At 44.1% G+C, this 22012-nt stretch overlaps 1 protein-coding gene across 2 annotated transcripts; it reads left to right on the top strand.

Annotated features, from left to right (window-relative positions):
* The first annotated feature begins 324 nt into the window (after window positions 1-324).
* Window positions 325-20013, top strand: PHOX2A (paired like homeobox 2A). Of its 2 annotated transcripts, none has more exons than XM_060766987.2 (3): window positions 325-580; window positions 14386-14574; window positions 19357-20013. In XM_060766987.2, the coding sequence occupies exons 1-3, from the start codon at window positions 325-327 to the stop codon at window positions 19827-19829; spliced, it is 918 nt and encodes a 305-aa protein (XP_060622970.2). In that variant the 3' UTR covers window positions 19830-20013. The 2 variants fall into 2 exon arrangements, with proteins under 2 accessions (XP_060622970.2, XP_060622971.1); XM_060766988.2 differs by having other exon boundaries at window positions 14386-14573; window positions 19380-20013.
* The last annotated feature ends 1999 nt before the right edge of the window (window positions 20014-22012 follow it).

A 22012-nucleotide genomic window follows, 5' to 3' on the forward strand; every position in this document is an offset into this window, starting at 1 on the left:
GAGGAGGACCCGAGCTGACACAACAACTCCACCAGCTCATAGAAAAAGTGTGAGTGACCGAGATTTCAAGAGGAAGGACTGGGGGTCTCTATTACTCGCCCCTCATTGGGTGAGACCCCCCCCCCCCCCGCGCAAGGGTTAGTCAGGGGGCGTGGCCTAGGAGAAGCCCCGCCCCCTGCCCACCTCCTCCTCCTTCCCTGCCTCCCTCCCTGCTCCCTTCAGTCGTGCCCAGGCAGGCGGCCGGAGAGAAGCCTCATCCTCATCCTGGCGGGGAGCGCCTGCCTGTCCTGGTGGTCCAGCTCCCCCTCCTCGTCCTCTCCAGCCATGGACTACTCCTACCTGAACTCGTACGACTCGTGCATGGCGGCCATGGAGGCCTCGGCGGCGTACGCGGCGGCGGACTTCGGCTCCCCGTGCAGCCAGGGCGGGGGTCCCGGGGGCGCCGCCGCCTTCCAGTACAGCCCGCTCCGGGGGCCCTTCGCCGCCGCCCCCGCCCCCGCCGGGACCCCCCTCGGCGCCGCCCCACAGTGCGCCCTCGGAGCCGCCCTCCGAGAACACCCGCCCGCGCCCTACGCCGCCGGTGAGCAACGGGACGCAGACAGACAGCCGCGCGAGCCTCTGCCCGGAGGGGTCGGGTGGGGGGGGGGACTCTGGCAAGGCATGGCACAACACGGGGAGGGAGGGCCCAAGTTGGACCGTGCCTGGTGTAGGCGCACCAGTCTTCTTTCCTTTCCCTTCCTTTCATACTGCCTTCTTCCTCTCTCTTTCTTTTCCTCTTTCTCTCCTTCTTTTCTTACTGCCTTCTTTCTTTCTTTCTTTCTTTCTTTCTTTCTTTCTTACTACCTTCTCTCTCTCTCTCTTTCCTTCCTTCCTTCTTTCCTTCCTACGTTTTTACTGGCTTATTTTCCTCTTTCTTTCTCTCCTTCCTTCCTTTCTACCTTCTCTCTCTCTTTCCTTCTTTCCTTTCCTTTCCCTTCTTTCCTTACTGCCTTCTTCTTCTCTCTTTCTTTTCCTCTTTCTCTCCTTCCTTTCTTACGCCCTTCTTTCTTGCTTGCTTTCTTTCTTTCTGACTACCTTCTCTCTCTTTCCTTCCTTCCTTCTTTCCTTCCTACGTGTTACTGGCTTATTTTCCTCTTTCTTTCTCTCCTTCGTTCCTTTCTACCTTCTCTCTCTCTTTCCTTCTTTCCTTTCCTTTCCCTTCTTTCCTTACTGCCTTCTTCTTCTCTCTTTCTTTTCCTCTTTCTCTCCTTCCTTTCTTACGCCCTTCTTTCTTGCTTGCTTTCTTTCTTTCTTACTACCTTCTCTCTCTCTTTCCTTCCTTCCTTCCTTCTTTCCTTCCTACGTAATACTGGCTTATTTTCCTCTTTCTTTCTCTCCTTCCTTCCTTTCTACCTTCTCTCTCTCTTTCCTTCTTTCCTTTCCTTTCCCTTCTTTCCTTACTGCCTTCTTCTCTCTTTTCCTCTTTCTCTCCTTCCTTCCTACCTTCTCTCTCTCTTTCCTTCTTTCCTTCTTTCCTTTCCCTTCCTTCCTTACTGCCTTCTTCTTCTCTCTTTTCCTCTTTCTCTCCTTCCTTCCTACCTTCTCTCTCTCTTTCCTTCTTTACTTTCCCTTCCTTCCTTACTGCCTTCTTCCTCTCTTTTTTCTTCTTTCTCTCCTTCCTTTCTTGCTGCCTTCTTTTCCTCTTTCTTTATTTTTTCTCGCTTTCCTTCCTTTTTTACTGCCTTCTTTCTCTTTCTTTCCTTCCTACCTTTTTACTGGCTTCTTTTCCTCTTTCTTTCTTTCTTTCTTTCTACCTTCTTTCTCTCTCTTTCCTTCTTTCTTTCTTTTCTTCCTTCCACCATCTCTGTTTTCTTTCCTTCTTCCGTCCTTTCTTTCTGTCTTCTGTTTCCTTCCTTCCTTCCTTTATTTTACCCTCTCTTTCTGCTATATTTTCTTCTTCCTCTCCTTCCTCTCCTTCCTTCGTGCCTTCTTCCTCTCTTTTTCTTTTCCTCTTTCTCTCCTTCCTTTCTTGCTGCCTTCTTTTCCTCTTTCTTTCTTTCTTTCTCGCTTTCCTTCCTTTTTTACTGGCTTCTTTTCCTCTTTCTTTCCTTCCTTCCTTCCTTTCTTTCTTTCCTTCCTTCCATCCTCTTTCTGTTTTCTTTCCTCCGTCCTTCCTTTCTTACTGCCTTCTTTCTCTTTCTTTCCTTCCTTCCTACCTTTTTACTGGCTTCTTTTCCTTTTTCTTTCTTTCCTTCTTTCTTTCTTTCTTTCTTTCTTTCTTTCCTTCCTTCCACCCTCTTTCTGTGTTCTCCTTCCTTTCTTACTGCCTTCTATTTCTTTCCTTCCTTCCTTCCTTCCTTCCTTCATTCATTCATTCATTTTACCCTCTCTTTCTGCTATATTTTCTTCTTTCTCTCCTTCCTTCCTTCCTTCCTGCCTACTTCCTCTCTCTTTCTTTTCCTCTTTCTCCCTTTCGTTTCTTACTGCCATCTTTCCCTCATGCTTTCTTTCTTTCTTTACTACCTTCTCTCTCTCTTTCTTTCCTTCCTTCCTTCCTTCCTTCCTTCCTTCCTTCCTTCCTACGTTTTTTCCTGGCTTATTTTCCTCTTTCTTTCTCTCCTTCCTTTCTTTCTTTCTGCCTTCTCTCTTTCTCTCTTTCCTTCTTTGCTTGCTTACTTGTTTCCTTCCTTCCTACCTGCCTACCTTTTTAGTGGCTTCTTTTCCTCTTTCTTTCTTTCTTTCTTTCTTTCTCTCTTTCTTTCTTTCCTTCCTTCTTTTCTTTCTGCCTTCTCTTTCTCTCTCTCTCTCTTCTTTCTTCCTCCCTTTCCCCTCTCGTCCTGCTTTCTTTCCTTCTCTTCTTTCTGCCTTCTTTTTCTTTCTCTCCTTCATCCTTTCCTTCCTTTTCACCTTTCTTCCTGCCTCCTTTCTGTACTTCCTTCCTTCACTTTCTGTTTCCTTCCTTCCTCCCTGCCTCCTTTTTCTCATTCTTTTTTCTTTCCTTCCTTTCTTCCTTCCCTTCCCTCTCTCTTTCTGCTATCTTTCCTTCTTTCCCTCCTTCCTTCCTTTCTTTCAGACTTCTTTACTTCCTCCCTTCCTTTTCCCCTCTCTCTGCTTTCTTTCCTTCTGTCCTTTGCTTCCTTCCTTTCTGCCTTCTCTCTCTCTCTCTCTCTCTTTTCTCCTTTTCCTTCCTTCTCCCTTCTATTTCGCAGCAGGTGAGAGGGAAGGAGAGGGAGGAAGAGACAGCCCAGCAGCCGCAGGCGCCTCTGTCGGGAGGGGTCGGGTGGGGGCCTCATTGCAAGTTGTGCGGTGACAGATTATGCCAGTATGGGCAAGTTAGAGTGCTGAGCGGGCATGGGCCAACTTGAGCCCTCCCTCCAGGTCTTTGCCCATGCCTGGTGTAGGTGCACCTTCCTTCCTTCCTTCCTTCCTTCCTTCCTTCCTTCCTCCCTCCCTCCCTCCCTCCCTCCTTTCCTTCCTTCTGTCTTCTTTTTCCTCTTTCTTTCTCTCCTTTTTTCGTTCTTTCGTTCTTTTCTCTCTTTCTTTCTCTCCTTCCTTCCTCCCCCCCCCCGCCCTCTCTTCCCGTCTTCCGCCTTTCTTTCTTTCCTTTCTTTCCCTCCTTTCTGTCCATTTCTTTCCCGTGTCTTCTTTTCCTTTCTTGCTTTCTTGCTCTGTCTTTCCTTTCTCATATATCTCCACTTTCGCTTCTCTCCGCTTTTTTCATTTCATCCTCCCTTTCTGCTTTCTTTCTTTCTCTTCCCCTTCCTTCCTTCCTTTCTTCTTTTTCTCTTTCTGTCTTTCTCTCTTTCCTTCCTTTCTTACTGCCTTCGTTTTCTCTTTCTTTCTCTCTTTCCTTCCTTCCTTCCTTCCTTTTCTCTTTCTTTCTCTCTTTCCTTCTTTTCTTGTTGTCATCTTTTTTCCATCCTTCCTTCCTTCCTTTCTTCTTTCCTTCCTTTCTTCTTTTTCTCTTTCTGTCTTTCTCTCTTTCCTTCCTTTCTTAATACCTTCTTTTTCTCATTCTTTCTTTCTCTCCTTCCATTCTTCCTTCCTTTCCCCCCTTTCTGCTTTTTTTCTTCTTTCACTCCTTCCTTCTTTCCTTTCCCCGTCTTTCAGCTTTCTTTCTTTCCTCCTTTCTCTCCTTCCTTCCTGCCTTCTGTTTCCTTTCTTTCCTTCCTTCTCTCCTTCTTTACTCCCTTCCTTCTTTCCTTTCCCCTTCTTTTTCTGCTTTCTTTCCACCTTTCTCTCCTTCCCTCCGTCCTTTTTCTCCTTTCTTTCTCTCTTTCCTTCTTTCCTTCCCCCTCTTTTTCTGCTTTCTTTCCATCTTTCTCCTCTTTCTTTCTTTTTTACTGCGTTCTTTTCTTTCTTTATTCCTTTCTCTCTCCCCCCTTTCCTTTCTTGCTGTATTCATTCTTTCCTTCTTTTCCCTCTTTCCCTCTCTTTCTGACTTCTTTCTCTCGTTCCTTGCTTTCTTCCGTCTTTTTCTCTTTCTTTCTTCCTCCCTTCCTTCCTTCCTGCCTGCCTTCTTTCCCTCTCCCCCTTCCTTCTTTCTTTCCTTCCTTTTCGTTTCCTTCCTTCCTTCCTTCCTTCTTTCCTTCTCTGTCTTCTTTCTCTCCTATCTTCTCTCTTTCTTTATTTCTCTCCTTCCTTTCCTCCTTTCTTTCTGCCTTTCTTCTTTCTCCTTCCTTCTTTCCTTCCTTCTTTCCTTCTCTGTCTTCTTTCTCTCCTTCCTTTCCTCCTTTCTTTCTGCCCTTTCTATCTCCTTCCTTCCTTCCTTCTCTGTCTTTTTTCTCTCTTTCTTTCTCTCCTACTTTCTTTCTTCCTCTCCTTCCTGCCTTCTTTCTCTCTCCCCCCTTCCTTCCTTCCTTCATTTTCGTTTCTTTCCTTCCTTCCTTCCTTCCTTCTTTCCTTCTCTGTCTTCTTTCTCTCCTACCTTCTCTCTTTCTTTCTCTCCTTCCTTTTCTCCTTTCTTTCTGCCTTCTTTCTTTCTCCTTCCTTCCTTTCCTTCCTATCTTCCTTCTTTCCTTCCTCCTTTCCTTCTCTGTCTTCTTTCTCTCCTACCCTCTTTCTTTCTTTCTTTCTTTCTTTCTCTCCTTTTCTTCCTTCCTTCCTTCCTTCCTTCTTTCCTTCTCTGTCTTCGTTCTCTCCTTCCTTTCCTCCTTTTTTCTGCCTTCTTTCTTTCTCCTTCCTTCCTTCCTTCCTTCCTTCTCTTTTTCCCCTCTTTCTTTCTCTCCTACTTTCTTTCTTTCTCTCCTTCCTTTCCTCCTTTCTTTCTGCCTTCTTTCTTTCTCCTTCCTTCCTTCCTTCCTTTCCTTTCCTTTTCCTCTGTTTCTGCCTTCTCTCTCTCTCCTTCCTTCCTTCCTTCCTTCCTTCCTTCCCGACAAGTGGATTCTTTCTTCCTTTCTTACACCTTTCTTTTCCTCTTTCTTTCTTTCTTTCTTTCTTTCTTTCTTTCCTTCTTTCTCTTCTTCCTTTATTTCTTACACCCTTCTTTTCGTCTTTCTTTCTTTCTCTTCTATCTCTTCTTTCTTCCTTTCTTACACCCTTCTTTTCCTCTTTCTTTCTTTCTCTTCTATCTCTTCTTTCTTCCTTTCTTACACTTGTCTTTCCGACAAGTGGATACCGAGACCCCGGGGTCCCTCTTCTGTGTCCCGCAAAGCGTTCCCCCCTTCGGAGTGACAGCCCGGGGGGCTTCCAGGCGGAGGGAGAGCCCACTCCTCCCTTCTCTTCTCTTCCTTTCCTTGCCAGTCCCTTCTTTCCATCCCAGATCAGAAACGGAACCCGGATCCGGAGCCATCCCGCCCCTTCTTTGGAGACTGAGTGCCTTGGCTCCAGGCTCCGGAGTCTTTGGGATGTGTAGTTTGACCAAGGCCTTCTCTCTCCCTCTCTCTCCCCCCAAAAGCGCGGGTTGGAACAGCAAATCGCAAAGCCCTCGCTTCTGTGGGTTTGCTCTTAAGTTGCATTTGTATGCAAGTCGGAACAGGGACCTTTTCCAAGGGTCACTCCAGCCAAACGTATACCTTTTCCGGCATAGGGAAGGGGGAAGAGTACACCTTTCTTCCTTCCCTTCCTTCCTTCCTTTCCTTTCCTGCCTGGGACCCTCCTCAGGAGATTCCCCCTCACTTTCCGTCCCGTTCTTGTAATTCGGATGTTTCTATCCCGGATTTACTCCCCAAACGGGCCCGATTTCCTTCTGCTGAACCTTGCAAGGCGGTGCGGGAGGGAGCTTTCCGTCTCCAAAGAAGGAAGCCCTCTCCTTCCCTTCCTTCTTCGCTTCCGTCCGTCCTTCCTTCCGTTCCTTTCTTATTTCTTTCCTTCCTTCTTTCCCACTTCCGTTTCTCTTCCTTTCTTCTTTCCTTTTTCCTTCTTTCCCTTCCCTTCTTTCCCGTTTTTCCTTTTTTCCTTCCTTCCTTTCGTTCCCTTCTTTCCTTGCCTTTCTTCCTTTCTTCTTTCCTTTCCTTTTCCTTCCTTCCTTCTTTCCTTTTTCCCCCTTCTTTCTTTCCTCCCTCCCTTCTTCCCTTTCTTCCTTTCCTTCCTTCCATCCTTCCATTTACTTCCTTTTTATTTTCCTTTTCCCCTTTCTTTCTTCCTTCCTTCCCTTCTTCCCTTCCCTTCCTTTCTTCCTTTTCCCCTTCTTTCCTTCCTTCCTTCCCTTCCTTCCTTTCTTCTTTCCTTTTCTTCCCTTCTTTCTTTCCTTCTTCCTTTTCCTTTTTTCCTTCTTTCCTTTTCTTTCCTTCTTTCTTTCCTTCTTCCCTTCCCTTTCCTTTTTCCTTCTTTCCTTCTTTATTTTCCCCCTTCTTTCTTTTCTCCCTCCCTCCCTCCTTTTCTTCCCTTCTTTCTTTCCCTTCCTTCCTTCCTTCCTTCCTTCCTAACTTGTCCTTCCTTTTTATTTTCCTTTTCCCCTTCCTTCCTTTATTTCCTTCCCTTCCTTCCTTTCTTCCTTTTCCTTCCTTTCTTCTTTCCTTTCCTTTTTCCTCCCTTCCTTCTTTTCTTTCCTTCCTTCCTTCCTTCTTTCCTTTCCTTTTTCATTTTTCCTTTTCCCCTCCTTCCCTTCTTCTCTTCCCTTCCTTCCTTCCTTCCTTCCTTCCTTCCTTCCATTTCCTTCCTTCTTTCTTTTCCTTTCCTTCTTTCTCTCCCTCCTTCCGTCCTTCCTTTCTCTCTCCCTTCCTTTCCTCCCTCCTTTCTTTCTTTCATTCATTCCTCTTTCCCTTTCCTTTCCTTTCCTTCCCTCCCTCCCTATGGCCAGAGTAGACCCATATATTGCAGTTCAATGGCAGTGGTGTCAACCTGCCTTCCTTCTCCAGGGAGGACTGGGCTTTCCCTTTCAAAACGCCCTTTCCACTTTGAGAACGGAGACTGCCGACAATAGCCGCACGCCGGGCTTCCTCCTTCCTTCCTCTTTCCTCCTTCCTCCTTGCCTTTACAATCACTCCCAACACAGTTCGGGAATTATTTTTGGCCAAACGAATTATTATAAGTATTATTTGTATCCAGCTTTATCTCCCTAAAATGTAAATAAAAACAAAAACGAAGACATACGATACTGCTTTGAGTTCGAATTTCCCACCTGGAAAGAAACTCAGGTTGCAAAGGCATGTATATATAATTTTGCAATTAAGAAGCAACGAACGAATGTATATAGCCAGATAGATAGATAGATAGATAGATAGATAGATAGAGCAACTTATATATATATATATATACACATATATATACACATACATACATACATACATACATATACCTTTGCAATCTGAATTTATATATTCGAATTCGAATTTCTCACCTGGAAATAAACTCAGATTGCAAAGGCGCATATATATATATATATATATATATTCATTCGTTGCTTCTTAATTGCAAAATTATATATATATATATATATATATATATATATATAAAATTTTGCAATTATGAAGCAACGAATGTATATATCCATATATATTTATGTATATATCCATATATGTAGATCTCTCTTTCTCTCTCTATATATATATAATTTTGCAATTAAGAAGCAACAAATGTATATATCCATATATATTTATGTATATATCCATATATGTAGATCTCTCTTTCTCTATATATATATATATAATTTTGCAATTAAGAAGCAACAAATGTATATATCCATATATATTTATGTATATATCCATATATGTAGATCTCTCTTTCTCTCTCTATATATACAGTATATTCTGGCATATAAGACTACTTTTTAACCCAAGAAATTCTTCTCAAAAGTAAGGGGTCGTCTTATACGCGGGTGTAGTCTTATGCATGGGAGTTGTCTTAACTCTATATTTTAAATGGAAAAGTTGGGTGTCGTCTTATATGCCCAGTCGTCTTATATGCCGGAATATACGGTATATAATTTTGCAATTATGAAGCAACGAATGTATATATCCATATATATTTATGTATATATCCATATATGTAGATCTCTCTTTCTCTCTATATATATATAATTTTGCAATTAAGAAGCAACAAATGTATATATCCATATATATTTATGTATATATCCATATATGTAGATCTCTCTTTCTCTCTCTATATATATATAATTTTGCAATTATGAAGCAACGAATGTATATATCCATATATATTTATGTATATATCCATATATGTAGATCTCTCTTTCTCTCTCTATATATATATAATTTTGCAATTAAGAAGCAACAAATGTATATATCCATATATATTTATGTATATATCCATATATGTAGATCTCTCTTTCTCTCTCTATATATATATAATTTTGCAATTATGAAGCAACGAATGTATATATCCATATATATTTATGTATATATCCATATATGTAGATCTCTCTTTCTCTCTATATATATATATAATTTTGCAATTATGAAGCAACGAATGTATATATCCATATATATTTATGTATATATCCATATATGTAGATCTCTCTTTCTCTCTCTATATATATATAATTTTGCAATTAAGAAGCAACAAATGTATATATCCATATATATATATATAGAGAGAGAGAGAGAGAGAGAGAGAGAGCAACTAATATATCTATCTATATATATACCTTTGCAATCTGAATTTATATGTTCAAATTCGAATTTTCCAACTGGAAATAAATTCAGATTGTAAAGGTGTGTGTGTGTGTGTGTGTGTGTGTGTGTGTGTGTGTGTGTATATATATATATATATATATATATATATTCGTTGCCCCCCCCTCTCTCTCTATATATATATATAATTTTGCAATTAAGAAGCAAGGAATGAATATATCCCTATAAAGATATATATATACACACACACACACACACACACACACACACACACACACGCCTTTGCAACCTCTCTCTCTCTCTCTCTCTCTCTCTCTCTATATATATATATATATATATTGCAATTAAGAAGCAAGGAATGAATATATCTCTATCTATATCTATATATCTGTTTACCTTTGGCAAAGGAGCAAACCTCACTGGGAAACTATATCTATCTATCATTTTGCATTTATGGAGCAACGAATTTATATATCCATATATATATGGATATATATATGGATATATACATTCGTTGCTCCATAAATATATCCATATATATATCCATATATATATGGATATATACATTTGTTGCTACTTAAATGCAAAATGATACATAGATAGATAGATAGATAGACAGATAGAGATAGATAGATATAGTTTCCCAGTGAGATTTGCTCCTTTGCAAAAGGTAAACATCAGCCATTCTTCAACAGGCAAGGAAAAGCCAGGCGCAAAATTAGTTCCTGCTTCATTGCATCATAATAATAACAATAACAACAACAACAACCCACTCTTTTCTTCAAACAATTAAAATGCTGCCATTTTGCAAGGTTTGCAGAAATAAAGGGCCTTGCAAACGGAACTTTGGGATGCTCAATAAAAGCCATGGTTTGGCGCAGGCCTGGGCCAACTTGGGCCCTCCCTCCCTCCAGGTGTTTTGGACTCCAACTCCCACCATTCCTAACAGCCTACCGGCTGTTAGGAGTGGTGGGAGCTGGAGCCCAAAACACCTGGAGGGAGGGAGGGCCCAAGTTGGCCCAGGCTTGGTTTAGAGGAAATCCATCTTTGCTCTCCCATCATAATCCTAACTAGGGCTGCATCTGCACTGTCCAGTGAATGCAGTTTGAGAACACTAACACTACTACTACTACTAATAATAATAATGCATATGCAATCATGGGAGTTGTGCTTTTGCAGGCTCCAAGAGTCCCAGCGCCTAGCCAAAACGACACATCTCAATGTCATAGAATCATAGCATCATAGAATCAAAGAGTTGGAAGAGACCTCCTGGGCAATCCAGTCCAACCCCATTCTGCCAAGAAGCAGGAATATTGCATTCAAAGCACCCCTGACAGATGGCCATCCAGCCTCATAGAATCATAGAATCAAATCATAGAATCATAGAATCAAAGAGTTGGAAGAGACCTCATGGGCCATCCAGTCCAACCCCATTCTGCCAAGAAGCAGGAATATTGCATTCAAATCACCCCTGACAGATGACCATCCAGCCTCTGCTTAAAAGCTTCCAAAGAAGGAGCCTCCATGAGCCATGGCAGTTCAACAATGGGATTTCTAGTTTGATCTTTCAATGTTTTGCAGCCCATGGACCCATGTTTGCAAGCATTGCAGCCTTTTTCTATTAGACCCCTCCTCAGTGCAAGAGCCCAAAGTGATGTGGTTATGAACTTTGAATATGTTTCAATAGGAGCCTAGTGTCTAGGTCCAGGGAAGTCATGCTCCCCATGCTCTATTCCGCTTTGGTTAGACCACACCTGGAATATTGTGTCCAATTCTGGGCACCACAACTCAAGAGAGAGATTGACTCTAAGCTGGAATGTGTCCAGAGGAGGGTGACTAAAATGGTCAACGGTCTGGAGAACAAGCCCTATGAGGAGCGGCTTAAGGAGCTGGGCATGTTTGTGGCGGCAAAAAAAGCCAATGGGATTTTGGCCTGCATCAATAGGAGCATAGTGTCTAGATCTAGGGAAGTAATGCTACCCCTCTATTCTGCTTTGGTTAGACCACATCTGGAATATTGTGTCCATTTCTGGGCACCACAATTCAAGAGAGATATTGACTCTAAGCTGGAATGTGTCCAGAGGAGGGTGACTAAAATGGTCAACGGTCTGGAGAACAAGCCCTATGAGGAGCGGCTTAAGGAGCTGGGCGTGTTTAGCCTGAAGAAGAGAAGGCTGAGAGGGGATATGATAGCCATGTATAAATATGTGAGAGGAAGCCACAGGGAGGAGGAGGGAGCAAGCTTGTTTTCTGCTTCCTTGGAGACTAGGACGCAATGGAACAATGGCTTCAAACTACAAGAGAGGAGATTCCATCTGAACATGAGGAAGAACTTCCTGACTGTGAGAGCCGTTCAGAAGTGGAACTCTCTGCCCCGGAGTGTGGTGTAGGCTCCTTCTTTGGAAGCTTTAAAACAGAGGCTGGATGGCCATCTGTCAGGGGTGCTTTGAATGCAATATTCCTGCTTCTTGGCAGAATGGGGTTGGACTGGATGGCCCATGAGGTCTCTTCCAACTCTTTGATTCTAGGATTCTATGATTCTAATGGTTTTTAACTGGGAATTTTAAAATACTGTTTATATTTACTTCCGTTTTAATGTTTGCATATTGGGTATATTTTAAATTATATGCTAATGCTTTCATGTTAAGCCACTTTGGAGTCTCCTTCAGGAAAGCTAAAGCAGGGTATTATTATTATTATTATTATTATTATTATTATTATTATTACTACTACTACAAGAAGAAGAAGAAGAACAACAACAATTTGTGCTTTAAGTCTCTGGGAGAGATAAAGTGGAGTATAAATATATTATTATTATTATTATTATTATTATTATTATTATTATTATTATTATTTCCAGTCTGAGTCTCCTTCACAAGAGATAAAGCAGGGTATAAATAAATAATAATAAAATAACTTTATTTATAATATAATAATATATTTATAATATAATATATATATTATTTATTACATATAATTAATATGTTGTTATTATTATTATTATTATTATTTCCACTCAGAGGCTCCTTCACGAGAGATAAAGCAGGGTATAAATAAATAATAATAAAATAACTTTATTTATAATATAATAATATATTTATAATATAATATATATATTATTTATTACATATAATTAATATGTTGTTATTATTATTATTATTATTTCCACTCAGAGGCTCCTTCACGAGAGATAAATCAGGGTATAAATAAATAATAATAAAATAACTTTATTTATAATATAATAATATATATTATTTATTATATATAATTAATATATTATTATTATTATTTCCACTCAGAGTCTCCTTCAAGGGAGATAAAGCAGGGTATAAATAAATCATAATACTAAAACTTTATTTACAATATAATAAATATATTATTTATTATTATACTAGCCATCCCCTGCCACATGTTGCTGTGGCTCGCAGGGGGATTCTATGTGGGAGGTTTGGCCCAATTCTATCGTTGGTGGGGTTCAGAATGCTCTTTGACTGTAGGTGAACTAGAAATCCCAGAAACTACAACTCCCAAATGACAAAATCATAATTTTTGAGTGATGGTCACTCCTTGTGTTGTGAGACATTTTGGTGGAAATTGGGGAAAACTGACCTTGGGAGCTGCTTGGATGTCCAGCTCACCTGGAATCAATGAGGAGCCTGAACTGAGCTCACCCCTTCCTTCTTTCCTTCCTTCCTTCCTTCCTTCCTTCCTTCCTTCCTTCCTTCCTTCCTACCTTCCTTCCTTCCTTCCTTCCTTCCTTCCTTCCTTCCTTCCTTCCTTCCTTCCTTCTTTCCTTCCTTCCTTCCTTCCTTCTTTCCTTCCTGCCTGCCTGCCTTCCTCCCTTCCTTCTTTCCTTCCTTCCTTCCTTCCTTCCTTCCTTCCTTCCTTCCTTCTTTCCTTCCTTCCTTCCTTCCTTTCTTCCTTCCTTCTTTCCTTCCTTCCTTCCTTCCTTCTTTCCTTCCTTCCTTCCTTCTTTCCTTCCTTCCTTCCTTCCTTCTTTCCTTCCTTCCTTCTTTCTTCCTTCCTTCCTTCTTTCCTTCTTTCCTTCCTTCCTTCCTTCCTTCTTTCCTTCCTTCCTTCCTTCCTTCCTTCCTTCCTTCCTTCCTTCCTCCCTCCCTCCCTCCCTTCTTTCCTTCCTTCCTTCCTTCCTTCCTTCTTTCCTTCCTTCCTTCCTCCCTTCCTTCCTTCCTCCCTTCCTTCCTTCCTTCCTCCCTTCCTTCTTTCCTTCTTTCCTTCCTTCCTCCCTTCCTTCCTTCCTTCCTTCCTTCCTTCCTTCCTTCTTTCCTTCCTTCCTTCCTTCCTTCCTTCCTTCCTTCCTCCCTCCCTCCCTCCCTTCTTTCCTTCCTTCGTTCCTTCCTTCCTCCTTTCCTTCCTTCCTTCCTTCCTTCCTTCCTTCTTTCCTTCCTTCCTTCCTTCTTTCCTTCCTGCCTGCCTGCCTGCCTTCCTCCCTTCCTTCTTTCCCTCCTTCCTTCCTTCCTTCCTTCCTTCCTTCCTTCTTTCCTTCCTTCCTTCTTTCCTTCCTTCCTTCCTTCCTTCCTTCTTTCCTTCCTTCCTTCCTCCCTTCCTTCCTTCCTTCCTTCCTCCTTTCCTTCCTTCCTTCCTCCTTTCCTTCCTTCCTTCCTTCCTTCCTTCCTTCCTTCCTCCCTCCCTCCCTCCCTTCTTTCCTTCCTTCCTTCCTTCCTTCCTTCCTTCCTCCTTTCCTTCCTTCCTTCCTTCCTTCCTTCCTTCCTTCCTCCCTCCCTCCCTCCCTCCCTTCCTCCCTCCTTCCCTCCCTACTGGGATCTGCACGCATTATTCGTGGATACATCACACAGTCCTAGACACTTGGGAAGTGTCCGAAGTGAGATCCAATACAACAGTCAGGAGATTCAGAGCAGAAATAATAATAATAGTAATAATAATAATAATAATAATAATAATAATAATAAATTCATTATATCTATATAAATAAAAATGTAATGTTCGTTTGTGGGATTAACAGAACTCAAAAACCACTGGACGAACTGACACCAAATTTGGACACAAGACACCTAACAACCCAATGTATGTCCTTCACTCAAAAAAGAATGAGGAAGTACTCCATCAGTGTCACAAGTGAATGGTAAAGCGACAGCTCCCCCGGTGGCCGGAATTCAAAGCATACTCTCATGAAGCTGGAATGTTAAATAGCCTCTGTGTCTCTGTCTATATATGTTGTGTGTCTATGGCATTGAATGTTTGCCATGAATATATGCATTGTGATCTGCCCTGAATCTTCTCTGGGGCGAGAAGGGTGGAATATAAATATTGTATATAATAAATAAATAAATAAATAAATAAAAACACAAATGCAAGATGACCTCAAAGCTCTTTCTTGCTTGCTTTCTTTCTCTCCAAGTTCCCTACAAGTTCTTCTCGGATCCTTCCACCATCAATGAGAAAAGGAAGCAGCGCCGGATCCGCACCACTTTCACCAGTTCGCAGCTGAAGGAGCTGGAGAGGGTCTTCGCCGAGACCCACTACCCGGACATTTACACCCGGGAAGAGCTGGCCCTCAAGATAGACCTCACCGAAGCCAGAGTCCAGGTGAGACATGCCACCATTCCTCCTCCACGGAAGCATGGGCTTCCTTGGAAGGGTCCCCAGAGGTCATCTAGACCAGGCATGGGCTAGCTTTGTAAGTGTGAATGCCACAATTAACAAGCTAGATTAGCATGGCTGTTGTTGCCTGGAGGCACTCTCTGCGGCAATGAGGCAAGTGGGGTGGGAGAAAGAACCCTTGTCTGTTTGAAGCAAGTGTAAATGTTGCAATTAGCAAGCTTGATTAGCATTGAGTAGCCTTTCAGCTGCAAAGTCTGGCTGTTGTTGCCTGGAGGCACCCTCTGTGGGAATGAGGCAAGTGTGGTGTACATATATCTGTGGGATAATGCCCAGGGTGGGAGAAAGAACCCTTGTCTGTTTGAAGCAAGTGTGAATGTTGCAGTTAGCAAGCTTGATTAGCATTGAGTAGCCTTGCAGCTGCAAAGCCTGGCTGTTGTTGCCTGGAGGCACCCTCTGTATATCTGTGGAATAATTTACAGGGTGGGAGAAAGAACAGATGTAAGTGTGAATGTTGCAATTAGCAAGCTTGATTACCATTAAGTAGCCTTACCGCTGCAAAGCCTGGCTGTTGTTGCCTGGAGGCACCCCCTGTGAGAATGGGGCAAGTGGGGTGTATGTATATCTGGAATAATTTACAGGGTGAGAGAAAGAACAGACGTAAGTGTGAATGTTGCAATTAGCAAGCTTGATTAACATTGAGTAGCCTTTCAGCTGCAAAGCCTGGCTGTTGTTGCCTGGGAGGCACCCTCTGTATATCTGTAGAATAATTTACAGGGTGGAAGAAAGAACAGACGTAAGTGTGAATGTTGCAATTAGCAAGCTTGATTAACATTGAGTAGCCTTTCAGCTGCAAAGCCTGGCTGTTGTTTCCTGGAGGCACCCTCTGTATATCTCTGGAATAATTTACAGGGTGGGAGAAAGAACAAAAGTAAGTGTGAATGTTGCAGTTAACAAGCTAAATTAGCATTAACTAGCCTTGCCACTGGAAAGCCTGGCTGTTGTTGCCTGGAGGCACCCTCTGTGGGAATGAGGCAAGTGAGGTGTATGTGTATTTGTGGAATAATTTACAAGGTTAAAGAAAGAACAGACGTAAGTGTGAATGTTGCAATTAGCAAACTTGATTAGCATTGAGTAGCCTTGCAGCTGCAAAGCCTGGCTGTTATTGCCTGGAGGCACCCTCTGTGGGAATGGGGCAAGTGGGGTGTATGTGCATTTGTGCAATAGTGTCAAAGGTGGCAGAAAGAACCCTTGTCTGTTTGAAGCAAGTGTGAAAGTTGCAATTGGCAAGCTTGAGTAGGATTGAGTAGCCTTGCAGCTGCAAAGCCTGGCTCTTGTTGCCTGGAGGCACCTTCTGTGGGAATGAGGCAAGTGTGGTGTATATATATCTGTGGAATAATGCCCAGGGTGAGAGAAAGAACCCTTGTCTGTTTGAAGCAAATGTGAATGTTGCAGTTAGCAAGCTTGATTAGCATTGAGTAGCCTTGCAGCTGCAAAGCCTGGCTGTTGTTGCCTGGAGGCACCCTCTATGGGAATTAGGCAAGTGGAGTGTACGTGTAATTGTGGAATAATGTCAAGGGTTCTTTCTCCCACCCTGAGCATTATCCCACATATATATGTACAGCACACTTGCCTCATTCCCCCAGAGGGTGCCTCCAGGCAACAACGGCCAGGCTTTGCAGAGGCAAGGCTACTCAATGCTAATCAAGCTAACTAATTGCAACATTTACACTTGCTTCAAACAGACAAGGGTTCTTTCTCCCACCCTGGGAATTATTCCACAGATATATATATATAGACACCCCACTTGCCTCATTCCTGCAGGCAACAACAGCCAGGCTTTGCAGCTGCAAGGCTACTCAATGTTAACCAAGCTTGCTAATTGCAACAGTCACACTTGCCTGTATGAAGCATCCTTGTCTGTTTGAAGCAAGTGTAAATTCTGCAGTTAGCAAGCTTGGTTAACATTGAGTAGCCTTACTGCTGCAAAGCCTGGTTGTTGTTGCCTGGAGGCACCCTCTGCGGAAATGAGGCAAGTGTGGTGTACATATATATGTGGAATAATGCCCAGGGTGGGAGAAAGAACCCTTGTCTGTTTGAAGCAAGTGTGAATGTTGCAGTTAGCAAGCTTGATTAGCATTGAGTAGCCTTGCAGCTGCAAAGCCTGGCTGTTGTTGCCTGGAGGCACCCTCTGTGGAAATGTGGCAAGTGGGGTGTATATATATATATATATCTGTGGAATAATGCCCAGGGTGGGAGAAAGAACCCTTGTCTGTTTGAAGCAAGTGTGAATGTTGCAGTTAGCAAGGTTGATTAGCATTGAGTAGCCTTGCAGCTGCAAAGCCTGGCTGTTGTTGCCTGGAGGCACCCTCTGTGGAAATGTGGCAAGTGGGGTGTATATATATATATATATATCTGTGGAATAATGCCCAGGGTGGGAGAAAGAACCCTTGTCTGTTTGAAGCAAGTGTAAATGTTGCAATTAGCAAGCTTGATTAGCATTAACTAGCCTTGCCTCTGCAAAGCCTGGCTGTTGTTGCCTGGAGGCACCCTCTGCGGGAATGAGGCAAGTGTGGTGTACATATATCTGTGGAATAATGCTCAGAGTGGGAGAAAAAACCCTTGTCTGTTTGAAGCAAGTGTAAATGTTGCAATTAGCAAGCTTGATTAACATTGAGTAGCCTTTCAGCTGCAAAGCCTGGCTGTTGTTGCCTGGAGGCACCCTCTGTATATCTGTGGAATAATTTACAGGGTGGGAGAAAGAACAGATGTAAGTGTGAATGTTGCAATTAGCAAGCTTGATTACCATTAAGTAGCCTTACCGCTGCAAAGCCTGGCTGTTGTTACCTGAAGGCACCCTCTGTGGGAATGGGGCAAGTGGGGTGTATATATATTTGTGGAATAATGTCCAGGGTGGGAGAAAGAACCCTTATCTGTTTGAAGCAAATGTAAATGTTGCAATTAGCAAGCTTAATTAGCATTGAGACATCTTGCAGCTGCAAAGCCTGGTTGTTGCTGCCTGGAGGCACCCTCTGTGGGAATGGGGCAAGTGAAGGGTTTGTGCATTTGTGCAATAATGTCAAGGGTGGGAGAAAGAACCCTTATCTGTTTGAAGCAAATGTAAATGTTGCAGTTAGTGAGCTTGATTAGCATTGAGTAGCCTTGGAGCAGCAAAGCCTGGCTCTTGTTGCCTGGAGGCACCCTCTGTGGGAATGGGGCAAGTGAGGTGTATGTGCATTTGTGCAATAATGTCAAGGTGGGAGAAAGGACCCTTGTCTGTTTGAAGCAAGTGTGAATGTTTCAATTAGCAAGCTTGGTTAACATTGAGTAGCTTTGCAGCTGCAAAGCCTGTCTGTTATTACCTGGAGGCACCCTCTGTGGGAATTAGGCAAGTGGAGTATACATGTATTTGCGGAATAATGTCCAGGGTGGGAGAAAGAACCCATGTCTGTTGGAAGAAAGTGTGAATGTTGCAGTTAATTAGCTTGAGTAGCATTGAGTAGCTTTGCAGCTGCAAAGCCTGGCTGTTGTTACCTGGAGGCAACCTCTGTGGGAATGAGCTTAAGCGGCTGAGGGGGAAAAGGGAGGGGCCTGAGGCCAGGAATTGTGGAAGCTGAAGTCCAAAATGCCTGGAGGGCCAATGTTTGCCCATGCCTGTTGAATATCATTGAGTAGCTTTCCAGTTGCAAAGCCTGGTTGTTGTTACCTGGAGGCACCCTCTGTGGGAATGAGCTTAAGCGGCTGAGGGGGGAAAGAAAGGGGCCTGAGGCCAGGAATTGTGGAAGCTGAAGTCCAAAATACCTGGAGGGCCAATGTTTGCCCATGCCTGTTGTATACCATTGAGTAGCTTTCCAGTTGCAAAGCCTGGTTGTTGTTGCCTGGAGGCACCCTCTGTGGGAATGAGCTTAAGCGGCTGAGGGGGGAAAGAAAGAGGCCTGAGGCCAGGAATTGTGGAAGCTGAAGTCCAAAATGCCTGAAGGGCCAATGTTTGCCTATGCCTGTTGAATATCATTGAGTAGCTTTCCAGTTGCAAAGCCTGGTTGTTGTTGCCTGGAGGCACCCTCTGTGGGAATGAGCTTAAGCGGCTGAGGGGAGAAAGAAAGGGGCCTGAGGCCAGGAATTGTGGAAGCTGAAGTCCAAAATGCCTGGAGGGCCAATGTTTGCCTATGCCTGTTGTATACCATTGAGTAGCTTTCCACTTGCAAAGAATGGTTGTTGTTGCCTGGAGGCACCCTCTGTGGGAATGAGCTTAAGCGGCTGAGGGGGGGAAAGAAAGGGGCCTGAGGCCAGGAATTGTGGAAGCTGAAGTCCAAAATACCTGGAGGGCCAATGTTTGCCCATGCCTGTTGTATACCATTGAGTAGCTTTCCAGTTGCAAAGCCTAACTGTTGTTGCCTGGAGGCACCCTCTGTGGGAATGAGCTTAAGCGGCTGAGGGGGGAAAGGAAGCCCAGGAAATGTGGAAGCTGAAGTCCAAAAGGCCTGAAGGGCCAATGTTTGCCCATGCCTGTTGTATACCATTGAGTAGCTTTCCACTTGCAAAGCCTAACTGTTGTTGCCTGGAGGCACCCCTCTGTTTGGGAGGTGTTCACTGGCCCTTGATAGTTTGCTGTCTGGAGTTCTCCTGTTTCTGATTTACTGTCTTGATTCTGGTGTTTTTTAATACTTGGACCAGATTTTGTTCATTTTCATAGTTTCCTCCTTTCCGTTATGAGGAATTGCGATGCCTTGAACTGGACGCAGGTTTATTCCAGACCAATGACGCACTCTTTCCTGGTTTCCTCGTTTCTCGCAGGTCTGGTTCCAAAACCGCCGGGCCAAGTTCCGGAAGCAGGAGCGTGCGGCCAACGCCAAGGGCCAGAATGGCAACGGGGGATCCTCCTCGTCTGGCAAGAAGGCTGACCCGCGCTCTTCCTCCGAGGACGACGAGTCCAAGGAGTCCAACTGCAGCCCGACCCCCGACAGCACGGCCTCCTTGCCCTCGGCCAGCAGCCTCAACAGCCCTGGCGGAGGGGGCAGCCTGAGCCCCAGCCCGGGGAGCGGTCAGCCTGGGATGGGCTCCAGCCATGGTGCCCAGGCCCTCAAGAACCAAGCCCTCTGGGCCGGGGTCAGCACCAGCAGTGGAGCCAACGCGGCCGACCTCCTCAAGGCTTGGCAGCCGGCCGAAGCCATGCCAGGGCCATTCTCCGGTGTCCTCTCCTCCTTCCACAGGAAGCCCAACCCACTCAAGGCCAACCTCTTCTAACCGGTCACAAATGGCCATCCACTCCCATGAGTGTCCTGGAAAAAGGACTTCTCCTTCTTGACCGTGCAACTGACTCTTGGAAGGGACACAAAAGGTTGCCAACTCCATCAAGGATCTTGGGATCATAATTCCTCCTTTCCATCCGTCCATCCACAGCCCTTCAGTAGCTGCTACTTTCTGGCCACACTTTGGGGAATGGCTTCTCTGGAAGCCACAAGGAATGATAGCTGTCGTCTCTTCATCTATAATTCCAGCCAAGTGACCAACTACTGGACTTCAAATTATTGGAAGGGACACAAAAGGTTGCCAACTCCATCGAGGAGCTTGGAATAGTAGTTCCTCCTCTCCATCCACCCATTGCCCTTCTGTAGTTGCCACTTTTGGTACCAATGGGACCATGCTTTCGGGAATGGCAAACCCAGAAGCTTCATCTACAATTCCAGCCAAGTGACCAACTACTGGACTTCTTCTTATTGAAAGGGACACAAAAGGTTGCCAACTCCATCGAGGATCTTGGGATCATAATTCCTCCTTTCCATCCGTCCATCCACAGCCCTTTAGTAGCTGCTACTTTCTGGCCACACTTTGGGGAATGGCTTCTCTGGAAGCCACAAGCGAATGACAGCTGATATCTCTTCATCTATAATTCCAGCCAAGTGACCAATTACTGGACTTCAAATTATTGGAAGGGACACAAAAGGTTGCCAACTCCATCGAGGATCTTGGAATAGTAGTTCCTCCTCTCCATCCATCCATTGCCCTCCTGTAGTTGTCACTTTTGGTACCAATGGGACCATGCTTTCGGGAATGGCGAACCCAGAAGTTTCATTTACAATTCCATCCAAGTGACCAATTACTGGACTTCTTCTTCTTATTGGAAGGGACACAAAAGGTTGCCAACTCCATCGAGGATCTTGAAATAGTAGTTCCTCCTCTCTATCCATCCATTGCCCTTCCGTAGTTGCCACTTTTGGTACCCATGGGACCACACTTTCAGGAATGGCGAACCCAGAAGCTTCATTTACAATTCCAGCCAAGTGACCAACTACTGGACTTCAAATTATTGGAAGGGACACAAAAGGTTGCCAACTCCATCAAGGATCTTGGAATAGTAGTTCCTCCTCTCCATCCATCCATTGCCCTTCTGTAGCTGCCACTTTTGGTACCCATAGGTCCAACGCTTTCGGGCATGGCGAACCCAGAAGCTGAAAGGGAATGACATCCGTAGTCTCTTCATCTACAATTCCAGCCAAGTGATCAACTACTGGACTTCTTCTTCTTATTGGAAGGGACACAAAAGGTTGCCAACTCCATCGAGGATCTTGGAATAATAGTTCCTCCTTTCCATCCGTCCATCCACAGCCTTTTTGTAGCTGCTACTTTCTGGCCACACTTTGGGGAATGACAGCACTCGTCTCTTCATCTATAATTCCAGCCAAGTGACCAACTACTGGACTTCATATTATTGGAAGGGACACAAAAGGTTGCCAACTCCACCGAGGATCTTGGAATAATAGTTCCTCCTCTCCATCCATCCATTGCCCTTCCGTAGTTGCCACTTTTGGTACCAATGGGACCACGCTTTTGGGAATGGCGAACCCAAAAGCTGAAAGGGAATGACATCCGTAGTCCCTTCATCTACAATTCCAGCCAAGTGATCAACTACTGGACTTCTTCTTCTTATTGGAAGGGACACAAAAGGTTGCCAACTCCATCGAGGATCTTGGAATAGTAGTTCCTCCTCTCCATCCATCCATTGTCCTTCTGTAGTTGCCACTTTTGGTACCAATGGGACCACACTTTCGGGAATGGTGAACCCAGAAGCTGAAAGGGAATGACATTTGTAGTCTCTTCATCTACAATTCCAGCCAAGTGACCAACTACTGGACTTCTTCTTCTTATTGGAAGGGACACAAAAGGTTGCCAACTCCATCGAGGATCTTGGAATAGTAGTTCCTCCTCTCCATCCATCCATTGTCCTTCTGTAGTTGCCACTTTTGGTACCCATGGGACCACGCTTTCGGGAATGGCGAACCCAGAAGCTGAAAGGGAATGACATCCGTAGTCTCTTCATCTATAATTCCAGCCAAGTGACCAATTACTGGACTTCATATTATCGGAAGGGACACAAAAGGTTGCCAACTCCATCAAGGATCTTGGAATAGTAGTTCCTCCTCTCTATC

Source organism: Anolis sagrei, chromosome 3, assembly GCF_037176765.1.
Source record: "Anolis sagrei isolate rAnoSag1 chromosome 3, rAnoSag1.mat, whole genome shotgun sequence".
NCBI classification, from domain to species: Eukaryota; Metazoa; Chordata; class Lepidosauria; order Squamata; family Dactyloidae; genus Anolis; species Anolis sagrei.